Here is a 19311-nt window from a genome sequence, read left to right as displayed (position 1 = left end):
CATTTATGTCCTGGCTCTCCCCTTTCTCCTCCTCACTCCAGAAGACTACAAGCTTTTTGAGGGAAAGGGATGTTCATGTCACCATACCCCAGAATTAGAGCAACTGGGCTCCGTCAGCAGAGTGTTTGGGTTCACCATGTGTCACGGGACTGAACTCGTCACTCAGGTGGTAATAGGTGTAATTCTCAGCAATCCAAGAGCCCTCCGAAGACATTTGCTAATTGCTCCCAATTCAGCTGTATGCAGACCAGAGCACGGGCACCCAGAAAGAACTGGCTCTGCTTGCCGCCTTATCCAGGTGCAGGGACTTTCCTCTGCCACAAAGGAGAAGGCACACTCCAGCCCCGTCTTCTGGTTTCAGTAAAAAGTACAGGCAGAGGGCAGAGCCAGAATCTACAGCTGCTTTCTGACTCATTAATCCCTTTTCTATTAATCCACTTTAAGCAACTGTTTAACAGATGAGAACTATCCTCTTTTTTGGCCTGCCTGAGTGGCTGTCTTTGTAAAAAAGGGCAAGTTTCCTCATAAAATAATGACACTTCACTAATCTTAGAGCATAAATCATATAGATGAATGGGGACTTGAAGATCATCTAGTCCAAGAGTTGGTAAACTCTTCCTTGCCTTCTTTTTCCTGTTTTGTTTTGTTTTGTTTTATTTCGGGTAAAGGGCCAGAAAAGAAATATTTTAGTCTTTGTTGGCCCTACAGTGTCCCTGGCAACTACTCATTGCTGCCGTAACATCATGACAGCAGCCACGGATGACACCAAAGCAGACAAAGAGACGCAAAATGACTGAGCTTCACTAAACTGTTATTTACAGGGACAGGTGGCAGGCCAGATTTGTCCTGTGAACCACAGTTTGCCAACCGCCGATCCAGCCCAGCCCTTTCATTTCTGAGATAAGGAAACTGAGCCCAGAAAGCTTACCTGACTTGCCAATTTCCCACAGCTGGCAGAAAGCAGAGCCAGGAGTAGAATTCCATTTTCTTAAGGCCCAGTCCTGTCATTTTCACACCCGTGTGTGCCACCTCTAACCTGTCATTTCATACCCCAAAGATGGATCAGAAAACACGAACTCCCATGTCAGAGATGTGACGATCTCTCTGAGTGCTTGTAAAAATCCACAACAAGCTGGTACAATACATGAATCCAAGAGGACGTGATTCTGACGGACTAAGCTACAGCTAGGGCTTCCTCTCCCACGTATCATACATGTGTCAGCGTATTATGTACGCCCAGAAGTGTCCCTGACTTAGTATCTCTCTCTTCTTGAACCATAGGTCTTGTCTTGCTGCAAAGCTTCTTCCTGTAGGAGAGAAACTTCATTCTCTGCCGCATGGAGGGGTGGGGGGCGCAGGGAGTGTGTATGAGGTCTCCTCTTTGGAGTCCTTGAAACCCAGATCCTTACCTGACACTTAATGCCTGCCAGGCTGCAGGTACATGTTTCTGGATCACAGAACACTCGGCAGTCACAGCCACAGTCCTCTCTCGACAGGCGGATGGCGCGTAGCTCATGCTTTTCTTCCACATCAATCTTTTTCACCCCTGAGGCCCGCAGCAGTGCTCTCCTTTTCTTCGTCGGCAGGGGTTGTAGAAAGAAGTACTCGTCTACCTCCGTGTTGTCTAAATCAATATCGTCATCCGAAATGTCATCCACGGTAAGAGTGCTAGCTTCTTCAGATTCCACTGTGCCGTTCTTGGTCATCTAGAAACACAAAGCAGCAAACAGACTTAGCATCGGCAGGGTCTCGAATCCCCACTTTGACACTTAAAACTATTATAAAACATCATGTCCCATAATCCGGAGTGTTTGTGGGTCCTATTATTTCCGTTTATTTTTCTCTTTGGAGAAGTCGCAGGAAAGAAAAAGGAAGGCATCAAAATGATACGCTTTTACATGCACTGGTAACTGAAGACTTAATTGGAACTCTTAACCCCCTAATGTAAGGAGTTAGAGTTTTTCTCCAGTGCGATGCGAAAAAGGCCAAAGGTGACACATGCCCTTCATTGAAAGCTGTCTTTAGACTCAGCTCGTGATGGGCAGCTCTGATGCTGGAATAAATGTGTCCTTGTTCAGAGGTGACAGCATCTTAGCAGAAGCCACTGCCGCGTAAATCAGCAAACATGTCCTTGAAATAACCACTCCGTCTTTTGGGACGCCGGCAAAACCATGAACTAGGAAATAACATCGTGCTGCACTGTGCTGTTGGGACTGCAAACATGGTTACCCTACAGAACATTCCAAGAATGAGGGCTGGATATGAAGTAATCAGTCAGGTCAGTGTGCTGTCAGAAAGACGGGGAGCAGAGGGCAGCGCCCGCAGGCTCTCGCCAACGGGCAGCCAAACAATAAACCCAGCCCTCAGAGGACTTCACCTGAACCTGTGCCCCAAGCAATAGCACCTGCGTCATAGCTCCCGTGGACAGCTACGTCTCATCTCCTTACGACTATGTGCTTCTATTTATATTTCTTTCTAAATTAATTTCATCCATCAGTAAACCCTGAGTCAGTAGCTCACTTCTTACTGTCACACCAGCACATGTTATGTTTCCTTCATAAAAAAGCAGTGAGAGGCGTTTTCTCTGAGTATGAGCGAGGAACCCATCCTGAGGAAGCAGCACAGGAATAAGTGTAGAACCTCCGCAAGGGCTTGCTCTAAATATAGATGCCGTTTTGATTCTTTAATTTGTAAAGTTGTTACTTCATAAACTTCATTAATTGTAATTATTACCAGGCTATTTTAAAAAAATTATTTACTTGATAGAAGAGAGCCGGGTGGGGGGAAAGTGGGGGGGGTGGCGGCAAAGGGAGAAGCAGACTCTACACTGAGCAGGGAGCCCAATGTGGGGCTCGATCCCAGGACCCGGAGATAAGACCTGAGCTGAAGGCAGATGCTTAACCAGTGGAGCCACCCAGGCACCCCCGTGCTATTTTTTCATCTTAATAACAGTTCAGTTACTACACAATTAAAATACTCAGACATCAGACTTCATTCTTTGATCTTCATAGAAGAAAGTCCAACATTTAGATAAAAGTATTTATTACTGACCAAAAACCTCAAATGGAAAACTCTGAATACATTGGAAAACAAATAGAAGACTGGTCTTCACTCTCAAGAAAAGGAAACAATACAGTAGGAAGTGTACGTTAAAATGTATTACAGAGGGCCTCTGAACTGCATTTTCAAGAGCCACTAAATTATATTTTTTTAATAATTCAGAGTGTTAAGTCTGTGCTCTTGCAACAATGGGCCTTCCCCTTTATGAGGTTTTGCTTCTCAGTGGGATCTGCAATGCATTTCCTTTGTTGGCATTTCTTTATGCCGTATTGGCTAACCTGTTTCCATGTTTCTGTGATGTCCATTACTAGGCTGTTATTTTGATTGATTGTTGTTATCATTTTTGTTAATTCTCATTTGCTCATGTGAAGATCTGATTTTCTAAGAAATTCAGGTGTGTAATTACCTAGCACATACTCAATCCTCTGTGATAGATAAAGCTGCATTAACAAATAGGAAGCATTACCTTTCCCACCTTGTCACCTTTGTGGCGTTTAGATTTGTTTTCATTAATTCTTGGCCTGTCTATGTGAGCTGTGTCAAGGTCTGACTCCACAGCTCACACAGAACAGCCAGGACTTGGAGAGCATGGTTCATTTTTATATTTCTTTCCTACATAATCTCTGTGTTCTATATTTACACTCCCTTGAGCAACTGGCAATATCACAAAACAAAGAAAAACCCTCCATTTTATATCAACAGGGCTTGATTTAAAAAATAAATAAATAAAAGGCTACTCACATATTAGTGAAAATTGTTAGGGGAATATGAATTACCAATTGGCATCTAAAAACTTAAAAAAAAAGCTACCTCAAATAAATTAGAGATGATGCTTATTCCAAATATAAGTGCTCTTAGAAATACAATCTGTGCCTCTTATTCCCACATATTTAAATTACGATAAACAATTTCATTTCAAGATAAAAATTCAATGAAGAATCTAAAAACTCTTCACACAGAGCTCCAAACTGTTTTCATTCTTGTTTTAGGAATCCGCCGGGAGCCTAATCTAGATTGCAAAATCTCACATTAACATTGAGGTGATCTGGCAAGGTTTCCTCCTCACCTCCCCACTAACATTTTTACAATCTTTTTTTAAGTTTTATTTATTTATTTTATTTGAGGAAGAGTGCAAGCAGAGGGAGGGGCAGAGGGAGAGAGAGAATCCCAAGCAGACTCCCTGCTGAGGGCCGTGTCCCATGTGGGGCTCGATCTCAGAACCCTGAGATCATGACCTGAGCCAAAATCAAGAGTCAGATGCTTAACTGACAAGCCACTCAGGCACCCCTCATCTCTGCCATTTCTTTCTTTCTTTCTTTCTTTCTTAAAGGATTTTATTTATTTATTTGACAGAGATCACAGGTAGGCAGAGAGGCAGGCAGAGAGAGAGAGAGGAGGAAGCAGGCTCCCTGCTAAGCAGAGAGCCTGATGCGGGGCTAGATCCCAGGACCCTGGGATCATGACCCGAGCCGAAGGCAGAGGCTTTAACCCACTGAGCCACCCAAGCGCCCCATCTCTGCCATTTCTAATGAAGACTGGAAATATCTGAGTTCATCCTAGTCAGTTGCCTTTTCTCCCCTTCCTCACAGTTTCTGGTGTGGGAGCCATTGAGAGAGATTCTTTACCTCCCCAACCCCCCCTGTGGTCTGTGCCCATTTGTTCCTTTAAAACCCAGGCCAAACCTACTAACTTTAAATGCTATTTAAAATTGGGGCATTACATAGATTATTTTCAAAAGCATCTTCTCATATTAGGGCAATAGGGAAAAAAGTCAGTGAGCTCCCTATTTGGGGGCATAAATCCTGTCCATCATGCTCCCGAGATCTGGTGCAAAGAAGCCAGAAAGTCTTCAAGACTGCCTCACCTACTTCTACTGACTTCTTTACTCTACTACCCATTTTCACAAGAAATCCATTTTCTACATTTCTTTCTCTCCCCCCCCCAATTTTATTGAAACTTAATTGACATATGACATTGTGTAAGCTTAAGTTGTATGTGTCGCTTTAATACACTTACATACTGGATAATGATTACCACTGTAGCATTAGCTGTTCTTGCCATCGTATCACATAATGACCACTTCTTTTTTGTGACGGCACCATTTCAGATGCACTCTCTTGACAACTTTCCAGTGTGTAACATAGTATTGTTAGCCACAATCACCATGCTGTACATGAGCTCTCCAGAACGTGTTCATCTTGTAACTGGAAGTTTATAGCCTTTGACCAACATCTCCCCATTTCCCTTACTTTCCAGCTCCTGGCAACCACTATTCTACTCTCTATTTCTAGGAGTTCTGCTTTTTTAGGTTCCACATATCAGTGCTATTAGACTACATTTGTCTTTCTCTGTCTGAGTTACTTCACCTAGCACAATGCCTTCAAGGTCCATCCGTTTTTCGCAAATGGCAGGCTATCTCATGGCTGGATAAGATTCCATAAGATCCATATATAACATTTATCTCTCCATCAACATGAATGCTACCTTTAAATGTCTTTTCTTTATCTCAAAATAGATCCATTGAATTTTCAGGCTTTAGTTCATCAGATGCACCGTCCTTATTTTATACAGTAATGAGGCCCAGATTAATTGTGTGATCTCTCCAAAACACGCTTTAGTACCTGATTCCCTGACCCCTATTTAATATGTTTTTCCCTGTACTTCTAGATTCCTGGTTTCTGATGGTAGACAAGGCTGTGCTAGAACTCATACATGGAATTAAACACAATATATCCAAAAACCTATCCTCTTATATAAAAAAAATGCATACAGATTAACAAGCACATTCAAAGGAATGCTCTTTTTTGAGATAGATACCTTAGAAGACAGTCTGGGATGTGGACCATTTCTAGTTCAGTAACTCTTTCCCCAAAGTAATGTTGGGAACAAGAGCTAAAAAAAACCTTGCCAAAGTGTGGTTTAATTACACTGTGGTTAACTACCAAATAATGCTGGTCCTCAAACCTGCTTTTGTTTCTGTGTGCATGTGTGTGTAAAAGGACAGAGAGAGAGCTTGAGCTGAGGATGAAAGGGAGGTGGGAGAGAGATGGGATGAGAGCAACAATATTAATAAGAGCAGTTTTTGACTCGGAGTGCCTGGTGTTGCTCTAAGCACTTTACCTGCACGAACTCATTTAGCATCACAAAAATCTCATTAGGTAGATATTATTGTACTCATTTAGCTGATGAGGAAACTGAGGCACAGGGTGCTAAATAACTTGTTCAAGGTTACAAGAAATAGGGTGGGCAGCAAGTCACAAACTTAGATATTTGACTCCACAGCTTGCGCTCTTAATTGCCACGATATTACATATATACACTTACATATAATATACACTATATATATACTTTTATATATTAAAGTATATTGAATAGTCTTTGTGCTTACTTAATGTATAAGCATTAGCTATGTCAGAGCACAAAATGCAGGTGTTGATCTCAATGGGTTGGAGGAAAGAGATGAGGAATCTGGTAATTTTAATCCAGTTCATAGGAATTTTCTAGCTGAGAGTGAACACAGAGCACCTAGTGAGGGGCTGGCGGCGGGGTGAGAAGGGAAGACTTCCACCTCTAAGCTTAACTCTGAAGATGGAGTAGTAGTGAGATGACCAACTGGAGACAGAAGGCATTCCACACTCAGCAAGAATATAGTTTCAAAGGTCTAAGATGGAACAAAGCATGGTGTTTTTAATGGCCTACTAATTATTCAGATGACTGGATTTGCACAGGACCACTTCCTGTCTTGGTCCATAAGCAAAGAACAAAAAGTAAATAAATTATAGCCCTCTAGAGAGTAGCTCCTCTGTACCCCTGCTTTAGTCACGTTAGAGGTGATAAGTAATGACCTAACTCATGATTTGAATTTTGATCTTTAGATTTATCCTATATGTGTGTGCATTTATTTATATATATTAGAACGATATCAAGGTCAAAGACTCTAGAGTGTGTGTGTGTGTGTACTTGCTTTGTTCCAGAATGATAATTAAGATAAGACTTAATTCTTGAGTCACTTTATAAACTTGCCCAGACTCATTCTATAATTGAAAGGACTATAACTTTCTTTATAGAATTCAAACATCTTAATTTTGTAAATCTATTTGATTTGTACCAAAAAGTATGAACAAATATTTCATAAGCCCAATAGAGTAAAACCTTTGCCCAGCTAAATACACTTGAAGGATGGGATATATTACTGTCAGGAGCAGTGGAATGATTCTCAGACTGCTTTAGGTCAAGTACAAAGCAAGAGGGGCTCAAATTTGAAAGTCAGCATTCACTCACCTGCCTCTTTTTTTTTTTTTCCATGTCATGTAGAAATGAATTCCACCATAAATTCCAAAGAAATGAAAATTTGGATGAATTAATTACTTGAAAGACCTATTTCATTGCAAAATGATTATGGAGAGGGAAACACTACTGAAAATGTGGATTGACTAAAACGCTAAAAACAAGAAAATAAAACCCACAAAAATAAAAACACTCCCTTTCAGCAGTTAAAAGGTATTCTTAGTAATAAAGTCTCCTGGTTATTAAAGAGTTATTAGCACATGTAAAAATGACAGTGGAAAGAAATAAGAATGTGAAAATAGTTCAATTCCACAAACACAGATTACTGCCTATTACAGTGATGATAATGATGTTGAGAATGACCCAAGCTACCATATATTGAAAACCAGTAACTAGGCTCTATGATTTATATAAATTATCTCATCTAATTTGTACAACAACCTTATGAAAAAAATTTTTTAATAGTTGAGAAAACAGGAGCCTGGAGAAGATAATTTGCCAAAGTCTCGCTAGTGATTGTACGGAGAATCAAACTCAGGTCTATTTGAACTCAGAGCTAAAGTCAGGCTCTTGAGAGGAGTTTAGAGTAAGAATTCTTAGGGGAACAGTAGAACTCTATACAGGAGGAAAAAAGGTTATGGCTGCAGCCACATTCCAAGCATTGATCCCAGCGCTATGGTGTAGCAGACAAAAGAGCAGTATAAGCGTTCTTGGACTTAGCTCATTCGGAAATGAAAAATATGATGCAGACACAGAGGAATAGAGCTCAGAACAGAAGATGAGAGGAAGCAAGCTGAAGATTAATGACATTTCTCTGGGCACCCATTTTGTGAGCATGTGATGGAGGACTTTTTAATGGAGATGGGAGCAGAAGAAGCTGGTCCAAGTGATAGCTACTACTGTTGAACTTTCCCGGCCAACTTCCAACTCATGTTCCCTGGCCTGCAATTAATTAGCCCAGTATGCTGTCTAATTTTGTAATAATATAATATTTTTGGTGATTAGCTTCACGTATATTTCCCTCAACATAATGTGCATGCATTGAGAACAGAGACTAAGTCTGATACTGTGTCCCCAGCACTTTGTTAACTGCAGGCCGACAGTAATTGATTAATACATATTTTTGAACAAATGAGTGAGTGGATGAATGAATGCATGCTTAATCAACATACTGCCGCCATTGTACCAAGTGTCAGAATTTACAAATCTATGACAGTTCTGGCATCTAAAGGGCTTCCAGCCTGGTGGAGAGATAACCACGCAATAAATGTGATATAGTGTGGGAAGAGCAACGAAACATGTATGCAAGTTATAGAGGCAGCAGGGAGGAGGAAATGATAGACAAGTGAAATGGAAGGCTAGAGACAAAGACAGGAAGAAGAGTTATTTAGTTCCTCTTCTGTTTCCACAGGCTCTCTCAAGGAGAAAACCTTCAAACCAGAAACAGGAGAAAAGATATGTTAGTAAGGATTTAACATATAAAAAAGAGGTGGGGAGACAGTGAGATTGTTCTCAGCTGCTTTCTGTAAGAATCCCCAGGTCCAGGCCATTCATGCTCTCGAGCAATGAAAAAGCTTGAAGCTATGGTTGGTCAGTCTAATATGTATGAAGTGCTAAGGGGAAAGGAATCAAAAGATGATCAAAATGGGAGTGAATGGGACACCTGTGTGGCTTCGTCGGTTGGGCGTCTGCCTTCAGCTTGGGTCATGATCCCAGAGTACTGGGATCGGGCCCCATGTCGGTCTCCCTGCTCAGCAGGAAGCCTGCTTCTCCCTCTCCCACTCACTCTGCTTGTGTTCCCTCTCTCATTCTTTGTCAAATAAATAAATAAAATCTTAAAAAAAAAAGTTTCAAAAAATGGGAGTGAATTGTTTGAAAAGAAAAACTAATTCTAGGTAATACTCTAGAACTATTTAAACAGATGGTCTCTGTACATTTGAAGAAAGAGAGCAGTGACTACTGGAGTTATGTCTGAGTTCACTAAAGCGAAAATGTCCATTTGTCAAATTAAGCTCCACGCAGAACCTCAAACTATACAATAGATGAAAGCAGGAATAAGGTATAGAGCCCTGACCTCATGGAACGTAACTAGAAAACCACTGGTCTAATCCTGTGATTCTCAGGCAAAATTTTTCATGCTCTTTACATAAAAGGGGAAAATGCAAACTGATTAATAAGTATGATTGGATACTTGAATGTTTAGTTATTTGAAGAGTTGAAAATATCTCTAATAATCTCCAGGGAATAACAGGAATGCTCAGTTCTTTTTCACCACTGGTGAGACTGGGAAGTAGGGTGTGGCACATAGACCAACAAGTCTCACGGGAGGTCATGCATGGTGGGATGATGAAGGGGAGAGTCCTCTTTTCCTCTTGAGGATCACTGCTCTGAGAAGATACCCTGAACTTGACCTCGTCTTGTTAAATATAATTTTTAATCTTGGATGAAGACTAAGGGGTGGGCTTATCATATCTGAGGATGACAAGATCAGGTTTATTCAAATTAAAGAACAGATTTAATTGATCACTCTCCATGGGTCCTGTCTAGCACTAAACAGGATTCTTGCCTGGAGATGTATAAAGATTTAACATGTATGTTGATGCTGACCCGATTCACCTGGACTTTGTTTGTGTTTTTTTTTTTTTTTTTTTTTTTTAAGATTTTATTTATTTATTTGGCATAGAGAGAGATTACAAGTAAGCAGAGAGGCAGGCAGACAGAGAGGGAAGCAGGCTCCCTGCCAAGCAGAGAGCCCGACATGGGGCTCAGTCCCAGGACTCTGGGATCACGACCTGAGCGGAAGGCAGAGTCTTAATCCACTGAGCCACCCAGGTGCCCCCGTTTGCTTGCTCTTTGTTGTTGCACTTCTACTTACTTTTACTTAGTTAATATGAACACACAAAATGATCAAGGTCCAAAAAGCTACTATATCATTAGTGTATAGTCAGGGAAAGAGCATCCACAACCTGGGAGGGGATAATGTAACACATACCTATATACCGGAAAGGTCCCATCTGGAGTACAATGTCCAGATCAAGTACCACATTTTGAGGTAGACATCAACAAACAGCACTATATCCAGGGGAATGTAACGGGAGTGAAAAATGTCAGAAAACCAGGCCTTAGGAGGATTAATGGGAAGAACTGAGGATGTACAATCCTGCAGAAAGAAACATATGAGCCCACATAACCCACTTGTCAAATATTGGCATAGCCATCACCATTGCTTTCAAACACTTGGGAGTTTGGAGAACAGGGGCCGGTTTTATTCTGTGTGCCTAGAGGGCAGAATTAGGGTTAAAAGAGAGAAATAGATGGCAACATTCTGGTCAATGTAAAGAAGAAATTTCTAACAATTAGACCTGGCTAAATAGAATTGGCTCTCTCAAAAAAGCAATGTGCTCTGGGTCATCAAAGATGTGCAGTAAATGGCTTTGTACTGGACATGGTTTTGTGCTATGAGTTGGATAGACAATCTAGTCACTAATTCTCTGGCAAAATCAAGAAAAATATTCATATTCTTTTGCTATTCTGTCAAATCTTATGGTATCACTTTCTCTTCATTAGCTGTTAATTGCAGATGGCAAATTGGAACCAGTTTAATTATACCCTCCAAGAACCAGGCAGATTTGCTTGTTTTGTCAACCTATAAGAATTTTAACAACCTGAATTTATAATGTGTCTGTGGCTTGCATACCACCACCAAAGTCACCAGAAAGGATGAGAATATCAATATATAAGACATAAACTTTCATATATTCTGTTATCCTCCCTCTGGTTTAGACCAGCACTGCTTCTTTTATTGGTGGTTGTTAAGCCAAATGAATCCAACAATGTGCTGGTAAATATTTAACAATGGTGTCTCTGAAAAAAAAAAAAAAGGGAAGTTCTAATCTGTTGTGTTTGTCAAGTTCCATGGTGTAAATAGTTTCATCACGGCTGATTTCAAGCTACCATTGAGAAGATACACGTGCAATATACCTTAGTGAGCAACTTTTGTAAGTTGATTCACTCTCTAGTTTAATCAGGAGAATCAGTTCAATCAACTTCTCTGAAACCAGAGGATCAAAGTATATTGCATAGGGAGAATGTAAATATTTGGTTACACATGTTTAATTGGTCCATTACAATTAAAATACCAGCAGTATTTTGAAAGAACATATTCTTAACTGTATTGCATTTGCCCTAGGGCTAAAGCACGGTCTCTTAGTCTCCATCACTACAGTTAGGTGTCTTTTTTCTATGCTTGTCAAAATGGGTCGTGCAGATGTCATCACAAGTATTTGGCAAATATCAAAATTTTTCATTTGGCTTTGGAGCAGGATTCCATTTAGGGATACTTTCCAGAAGCACTTGCACTCACCATGCTTTTGAGCAATCTCTCCAGAGTCTAACAGAAAAGTTCTGTAGGGATAAATGGGGTTAAAAAAAATACCATGACTCCCAGACTCTGACCCATCTAATAAAGAACTATAGTGTGACAAAATAGTTAAAAGACACATTCCAAAATTTTCGAAACCATAGATTTGAGATAACAGCCTGTGTCAACCATCTCTCACAAACCCTCAATCTTGTATATCTTCTAGAGCATTTGCGATAGTCACCTAGAGGTTAGTAAATCACAAGACTGTTGGAGGGATATAAGGAGATATAAGGAACAGGGCGGGAGGTGAAGGTGGAGACTTACGTCACATGGGTGAGTCACTAAGTGAATAAAGCATGACCATAAACATAAGATTTCAGGCGAAGAAAATTTAGATAGAGATTTTTTAAAAGGTTGATCATTAAAGGAAGAGTTACCACCTGGCAACTCTTGTTTTATGAGGACAGAGAGCAAACAACCAAGCATCACTCAAGAAACACAGTCATGACTGAAAAATTGGGAAAACTATATAAGTCTGGGAAGTAATTGTAAATAGTGCCAGAGTGGAGACAGACCCTTGATCTCAGAAAGAAGAAAAAGAACAATCAAGGTTGAAAAAACGTTGAGATGGAGAGCCAGTCAAAGCTGTGAAAGCTAAATTCAATTTCCTAGAACAAGGTAGGAGAAGCCAGTGAGATATAACCCAGAGGCAACTGAAATGCCAAGGCTCTTTCGAACATAAATGGCTGCCTAATGCGTTTTACAGATATATGTGAAATGGGAATAAGGGCTAATGTAATTGTTCAACAATGTGGTGCAGATGATGAAATCTAAGCACTTAATTTGGAAAAGAGTATAGTATTAAGATGACTGCCTTGATTACTGTGAAGAGTATGACATGTTTGAATGGGCTTGACAGGGAAAACGGACTATTCTCTGTAATTCAGAAATCTAAAGCTAGTTATTTCTTCTAGGAACAGACATTTTGTTCATTTAGCTTTCTCTATTGATTTTTTTTTTGACAAAGTCTGGAACACCAACACCACCAACAAAAAAGACACCTGAACCCCCAAATAGAATTGGACTTCTTCTACACATCTAATTGCATATATTGCTTTCCAATGTGTCTAACTCATAATTCGATTAAGAGGCAGATTACTCAATAAGAAGCAATTTTACAATGAGAAACTAAATTCCTATTCTTTTTTGTTTCCAAAATATTTATCGTAAGGGAACATCAAGAAGAGCGTAGTGTATGTTTGTTTACTAATCTTTCACTAGGAAGGCCCCATCAGAAAGGGTGCCATTGCGTAAGCGAGTTCTCTATTTGGAACCTAGAGAAACACCCTGGAACGACTTGGAGATGCAGTGGAAATAGAAACTTCTAGGCTACTTGTTCTCAAATAAGGAAAAAGGAAACTACTAAGTTCCCTGTCCAATGACTTTCCTGTGGTGTTGTACATGATATCCATGGGGAGGGCTTTGGAAAGTGTCTTGACAGATGCTACCTTCTCTCTTCTTACTCAGTCGATAGTTCACTGCCACTCACAGAGGACCTCCTCCAGTCAAAGCCAAAATGAAGTTTGTAACACTCCTTGTTTTCCTCTTTTGACCCCTCTCTGTGCCAGAGACCCTCCTATGGCCCCAGTCAAAATAATGGAATCAATTTAACTACATTTATTTTATTACTTACTCCAGAGATATTAATATTTCAAGACAAATATTACATTAAAAGTGAAATTTCAAGTATGCGAGTGATTATTTTTGGATAGCTAATGTTTCTGGATAGCTAATTTCAGATTTTTGGATAGCTAAACCTTAGACAAGTATAGCCAATGATATTTTAAAAATCAAAAAAGTTAATATACTAGAGGAATTATAATTAAAATATATAACTGTTTCTTCATTCGGTCTTCTCAGATTTTTTTTAGCAAACTGGTCCACATTGCTATGATTCTTTAATTAGGTCCGTGTGACATATTTCTGAGTTTCTAAATATTTTCAGTACAGAGAGGCTAAGATCAGATCACCTTAGAATCCCATTATGTTTTTGCTTGGTATTCATTTGAAAGGAGCAATGATATCCAAATGTCTTCTGTTTATATCTTCACCAAAAGGGAAAGTTGCATGTTTTCACTTATCAATGACAAACCAAGCCATGACACCCACTCGAATGACTGCCTCTCCAACTTCCAACACTAAGCACAATAAAAAAAAAAAAAAAAGGATGAATCAATAGGAGAATGCTTTCTTTTTTTTTTTTTGCTTCTTCTTTTCTTCTTCAGCTTATTAAAGAAAAAACGTAAAAGTAGCCGAATAAAAATTACAGTATCAGAATATATTACGGCCTCATATAGAAGGTTCCTGTAGGTGTGCGGCTGTTCCTAACATTCATCACATATATAATGTGTCTCAAAGTTCACCACAATAAATCTTCTGGTTCTCAGATAGAATTATAGTCTCCCAGCTGTTAAAAACCATTGCACACAGTACCAAACCCCAGAAAGGTACGACTCCCTATAGGTACAGAGATTGTCTTTCCCAGTGCCTAGGAGGGATAATCAATTAATTTTAGAATAGGAAGTAACAGGATAATATAATCAGTTTTCTATTGAGGGAGTCAGTGTTTAACATCACTGTGCTTCTTTTTCTTCAGCACACATGGTCTCATAATTTACCTATCCCACTGGGTCTTTGTTAAGAATAAATTGAATAAAGTTTACAGAATGCCTGGTAAATAAAAATCACTTAATGAATGGCAGCCCTTACTATTGTTTTGCCAATATTGAGTTTGGTGTGTGACTTTGTTCTTGGAGTGGGCATAGAATTGTTTTACAGTGGGTTAGAAAGGCAGAGGGTGGATTTCAGAAGCAAATCTAAGAATTATTATTAAATCAAGCGACAGGCAAAGCAATCATGAAACACAACAATAATAGTGGATTGCTACCAAAAAAATCTTAGGAGACTTCCAATGAAATTTGCCAAAAATATCACCAAAGGAAATATGAGACATGTTCTAGGCTAGGTTGTTCCCAGCTTAATTTAAGCAACTGCCTTCTTACATAGTCGGGAAAAAGGCAGATACGTAAATTGCAAAATACATAAAAACAAGGTGCTTTAAGACACACAGCACACCTCCGCTGCCTGACTTTGTACTGGGAACTGAAGTTACAGGTAACACAAGCTTATTGGTGCTTCAGCTATTTAATAAGAGGCTCCTCATGTTCAGTATCCTGGACAACCTAAAAAACATTTCCTTTGTCATTAGCTAATGAGAGAGCGTTTCCTATATACGGAGAGGTCGATGGATCAGTACATATTTAAAGATCTCTTTGCTGGATAAAAGACATTCTGAGCTGTGTTTCTCTCCACTTAATCTCTAATGTGGCCTGGACACCTCCTCCGCATCTCTTTAGTAAGTCAAAATCCTCTCCCAATCAGTGATGTCCAAAAATAATCTCATTAGCTATCCCTTCCCTTCCAGTCCCAGCCCTAACCCACTCCTCTTCCTGGATTCCTTGCCATATCCTCCTCATAGAGAAACTATGAGGACTATTACCCACATATTACCCACTATTACCCACAACCTGTTCAGTTTTGTAAACCAGAAATTTAGGGCTCATTCTTAACCAGACCCTTCCTTTCCTTCCAAATCCAGCCTGTCATCAGGAACTATTTAATTTTACCTCCCACACTTCTCCCTCTGTCCATTTCTCTTCATCTCCCCTACCACAGGTCTGTCTAACTTCCCATCATCTCTCTCCTGGACTCCTGTGATAGCTTCTTAACTGGTCTGACCTTGTATGTCTCCCACCAGCATGGCAGCCCTTACCCCCAAATTATCCTCACATCATAGCATGAACCCGATCATGTTATTCTACCACCCTGACCCCATGCTCAAAACTCTTGGATGACTTTTGATGCTCTGAGGATGAAGAGGGAAAAAAACGCCTTAACATGATCTATAAAGCCCCATCCTGCCTCCTTCATGTATAATCTATTTTATGAGTAGCCTATTCTTTCTGTCCCTGTTCCAGCCCCCCTAGACTTTGTGTGCTCACTGTGCTTCCTACAGCACAAAGCAGTCTGGCTCTTGCTGCTGCCCGAGCCCCTCTGGCCAACCCTTTGGCCTAGTTAGTTGTTCAGATTTCAGTTCAGTTGTCTCTTCCTTAAGGAAACCCGCCTTGACCTCTGGACCATACCAATTCTTGGTTACATACTTTCATAACCCCTTGCAACTCTCCTTTATAGCACTTAATGAAGCTATGATTTGATTTTGTCTACATGACTGATATTTTTCTTCCCTACCACTAAGAAAGTTCCAGGAGAGAAGGGACCGCACCTATTTTTGATTCCAGTTAGCTTAGCCCAAGCATAGGGTCTACAATGTGATAGTACTTAATAACAAATATTAATGGAATGAATAAATAAATGGTGTCGGGTTTTCCACATTGCTTTCAGTGAAGACACTTTGCTATCTTTGCTTAAAAGAAAAAAAAAAAAAGAAAGCCTCAGCAGGTGGTCTGTTGTGTAAAATGTCCAGTTTGGTCTATGAATACAAGTATGAAAATGGTTAATTCAACCAAATCAAGGTAAGGATACGAGGTTTTGAAAACAAAACAAAACAAAACAAAAACAAAAACAAAAACTTTTTTTTACCTTTAGTTTTAAAGAGTTCAGCTTTTCCTCCCTGAGGTGTTCTCTCAGCATCTCCCGGTGGAGCCTCTCTTGTTCTCTTGCAAATTCACCAAGAGTGTACTGGCGCACGCTGTTATGGCGGCTGGACATGCCCAAGGTGCTGCCCCCCTGACTGGGCACGCTCGTGAAGCCTTGCCTCCTGGTGAAGTAGTACACGGTGACACAACTAAAATGCACATTCTTAGTCCTTAGCCGCTTCTCTCTTTTGAGGATGGAGGAAGCTGAAAGGGAAAGGAACAATTCAGTGAACACCCATGGCAGCATTTTTCAGATGAGGTGGAGAATTAGAAAGTACCATTTGATGATATTGAATCTATGGTCAACCCTTTTTGGCTAGCAGACACTAAAAATGTTATCTCTGAGAGCAGGAGCCGATTTCTATTTCCTTTCTTAAATTTCCTTCTAGCTGTAGTGGAGCAGACTTCTAAGTCTTCTATAATGGTTATCTAAGCAAACTTTCAGGAAAGTTGCCAGTAGTCTATGAATCAGTGGCAGAATTTAATTTTATTTCCCTTAACATCTTAAGGTTTGGTTTTACGGTTTTCACATGAGTTGCATCACACTCTAGTCAAAAAAGACGCACTACAGACCCTTACGTTCTGGATCTTATTTTTATATTGAGGGCACTTGGCATAGAAAAGTGTCTATTTACAAATTTTAGAAAATTTCAAAAAAGCAATACAAACTTACAAAAAAGGCTCAGTGGCCCTATTAAGATATTTTTACAACCTAAATCTAACAAAGCTTTCATTTGATAAGAACCACACTTAAATAGCATTACAGACAGCGAGATTTTATTATGACTATACACTGAGACAATTGAAGATGATCATGAAATATATCAGAAACTTTATTAGTTACAGGGACACTAAGATGCATTGAACATTATGGAAGTCTGATATATACACTGTAGTTGAGGAAAAGAGAGACACACATTATAAACATGACCTTTTTGGAGTTGGAAGGCATGCTAGACATCATCTAATGCCGTCCTTCTATTTTATGAAGTAGGCCAGACTTGCAGAATTTGAGCGAGTTTTTGCAACGCAGATACTGAGTGACAAAGTTCAACTTAATCCTAAAAGCCCACAATGTGGTGCCCTATTATATGATGCTTCTCCACTGGGGAAGGAAAAGTTCACTGAATTGAGGAGTAAAATACAGAACTATGCTCTTATATATGTCATTCCCCCCCTGCTCCCCACTCCACCAATATGTTGAAGTTCTAACCTTCAATACCGCAGGATGTAACCTTATTAGGGAATGAGGTCCTTATATAAGTGATCATTAGGGTGGGTGTTAGTCCAGTACAACTGGTGTCCATATAAAAAGGGAAAATGTAAACACACATGCATGGAGGGATGATATAAAGAGACAAAGGGAGAAGTCCATGTGAAGACAGACACAGAGATTGGGAGTGTGCTGCCAAAAGTTAAGGGATGCCTGGGGCTGGAAATGCCAGGAAAGCTACAGCTTTCTGAGAGAGCATGTTTCTGCTAACATGTTGATCTCAATCTAGTCTCTAGAACAGTGGGACAAGAAATTTCTGTTGTGCTAAGCCACTGAGTTATTGTTACTTTGTTTCTAAACTAATATGCATGTTCAAGTAGAAAATTAGACAGAAACAATAAATTGAGGAAAAATCCTTGGACAGCAACAAGTAATTATAAGCTAACATTTATGGAGTGCTTCCCAAGTGCTATACCATGCAAAGAATTTTACATGAATTATCTCATTTTATCCTTACATCTCCTTGGGTTGGTATTACCCATGTCTCCATTTGAGGAAACCAAGTCACTAAAGGTTAAATGACATTGTTAAAGTCATGAAACCAGTAGTGAAGCTAGGATTCATCATTCCAGGGTCCAGGTTCTTAACCACCATGTCACACAGACAGCTGAAGCCACCCTAAGGGAGTTGAACGAGGCTGAGACTTGGTGTCATACTGCTTCTGGTAGATGTCAGCTGCTGCTGCCTTCAAAGAGGATTTTGATTTAGAAGGCTGTATATGGCTGTATGAGCATTGAGAGTAGAGGGACTACAGCATCACTTTGAATTTATATAAGACTCTTCTTCCAAAGAGGTTCAAGTTCCTTTGTCTCATATGCCACCTGCCCCACCTCACAAAGCCTTTCAACCAAAAACAGAGAGGCTGTTATGATTCATCTCATTGCATGAACTGGTTAATTCAATAACTATAAACCAAGGGCCTACCATGTGCCAAGCACCTCCCAGATGATTGGATATATCGGTGAAAAAAGCAGACGGGGATTCCTGCCCCCATGGAGCCTCCATTTCCAGTAATGAGAAATGCAGGCAGAATGAACAGACTCAGAAGTTTACAGAGTTAAGCGAAATATGACATTTGGGCAAGAATTTCATTTTCCCAACTTCTTCTCTTCTCTACTGTTTCACTTCTCCAGAGGAGATTGCCAGAAAGCAAAGGCTTTCAAACGCGTACACAATTTTCCCATTTTATTTATGTATATGTTCACTGCACATACTTGTACTCCTGGCAGCAGAGACAATTTTCAACTTTGATTTAAAAGCTCTGAACTGCTTCATAATGGTATGTTTAAATCATCTCAAAACAGGAAGAATTTGTCAAAATGTAAAAGATTACCGTCGAAGGAAAAATTCAACAACCTGCCTAGTAATCTGCCATCCTATCTGACAGTCTCATCGGCCACCACCTTACGGCAGGCGAGAGTCTCTGGTTTTGGGGTGATAACCTTCAACCTTTTCCACTGTTGATATCATAGAATGGAGCCCTTAAGACACTACCTTTCAAGGCCATGACTTTACAGATGAAAAAAAAAAAGATTTTAATGAACTCATTTAAAATAATTATTATAAAAATCTCTCATGAATGACCTTATTACTTATTTTTTAGGTAATTCATG

General features: G+C 39.9%; 1 protein-coding gene across 3 annotated transcripts in view; it reads right to left on the bottom strand.

Annotated features, from left to right (window-relative positions):
• Positions 1 to 19311, bottom strand: part of CSRNP3 (cysteine and serine rich nuclear protein 3) — a 208255-nt gene that overhangs the window by 11367 nt on the left and 177577 nt on the right. For all 3 annotated transcript variants that reach the window (XM_046019869.1, XM_046019870.1, XM_046019871.1), the window contains 2 exons: positions 16370 to 16629; positions 1410 to 1706 (listed from right to left, as the gene is read on the bottom strand). In XM_046019869.1, coding sequence (XP_045875825.1) covers positions 1410 to 1706; positions 16370 to 16629 — 557 coding nt within the window. The remainder of the gene's footprint in view (positions 1 to 1409; positions 1707 to 16369; positions 16630 to 19311) is intronic.

Source organism: Meles meles, chromosome 9 (genome assembly GCF_922984935.1).
Source record: "Meles meles chromosome 9, mMelMel3.1 paternal haplotype, whole genome shotgun sequence".
Lineage (NCBI taxonomy): Eukaryota > Metazoa > Chordata > Mammalia > Carnivora > Mustelidae > Meles > Meles meles.
The sequence above is the reverse complement of the archived record's forward strand: the minus strand, read 5'-3'. Positions and strand labels throughout refer to the sequence as shown.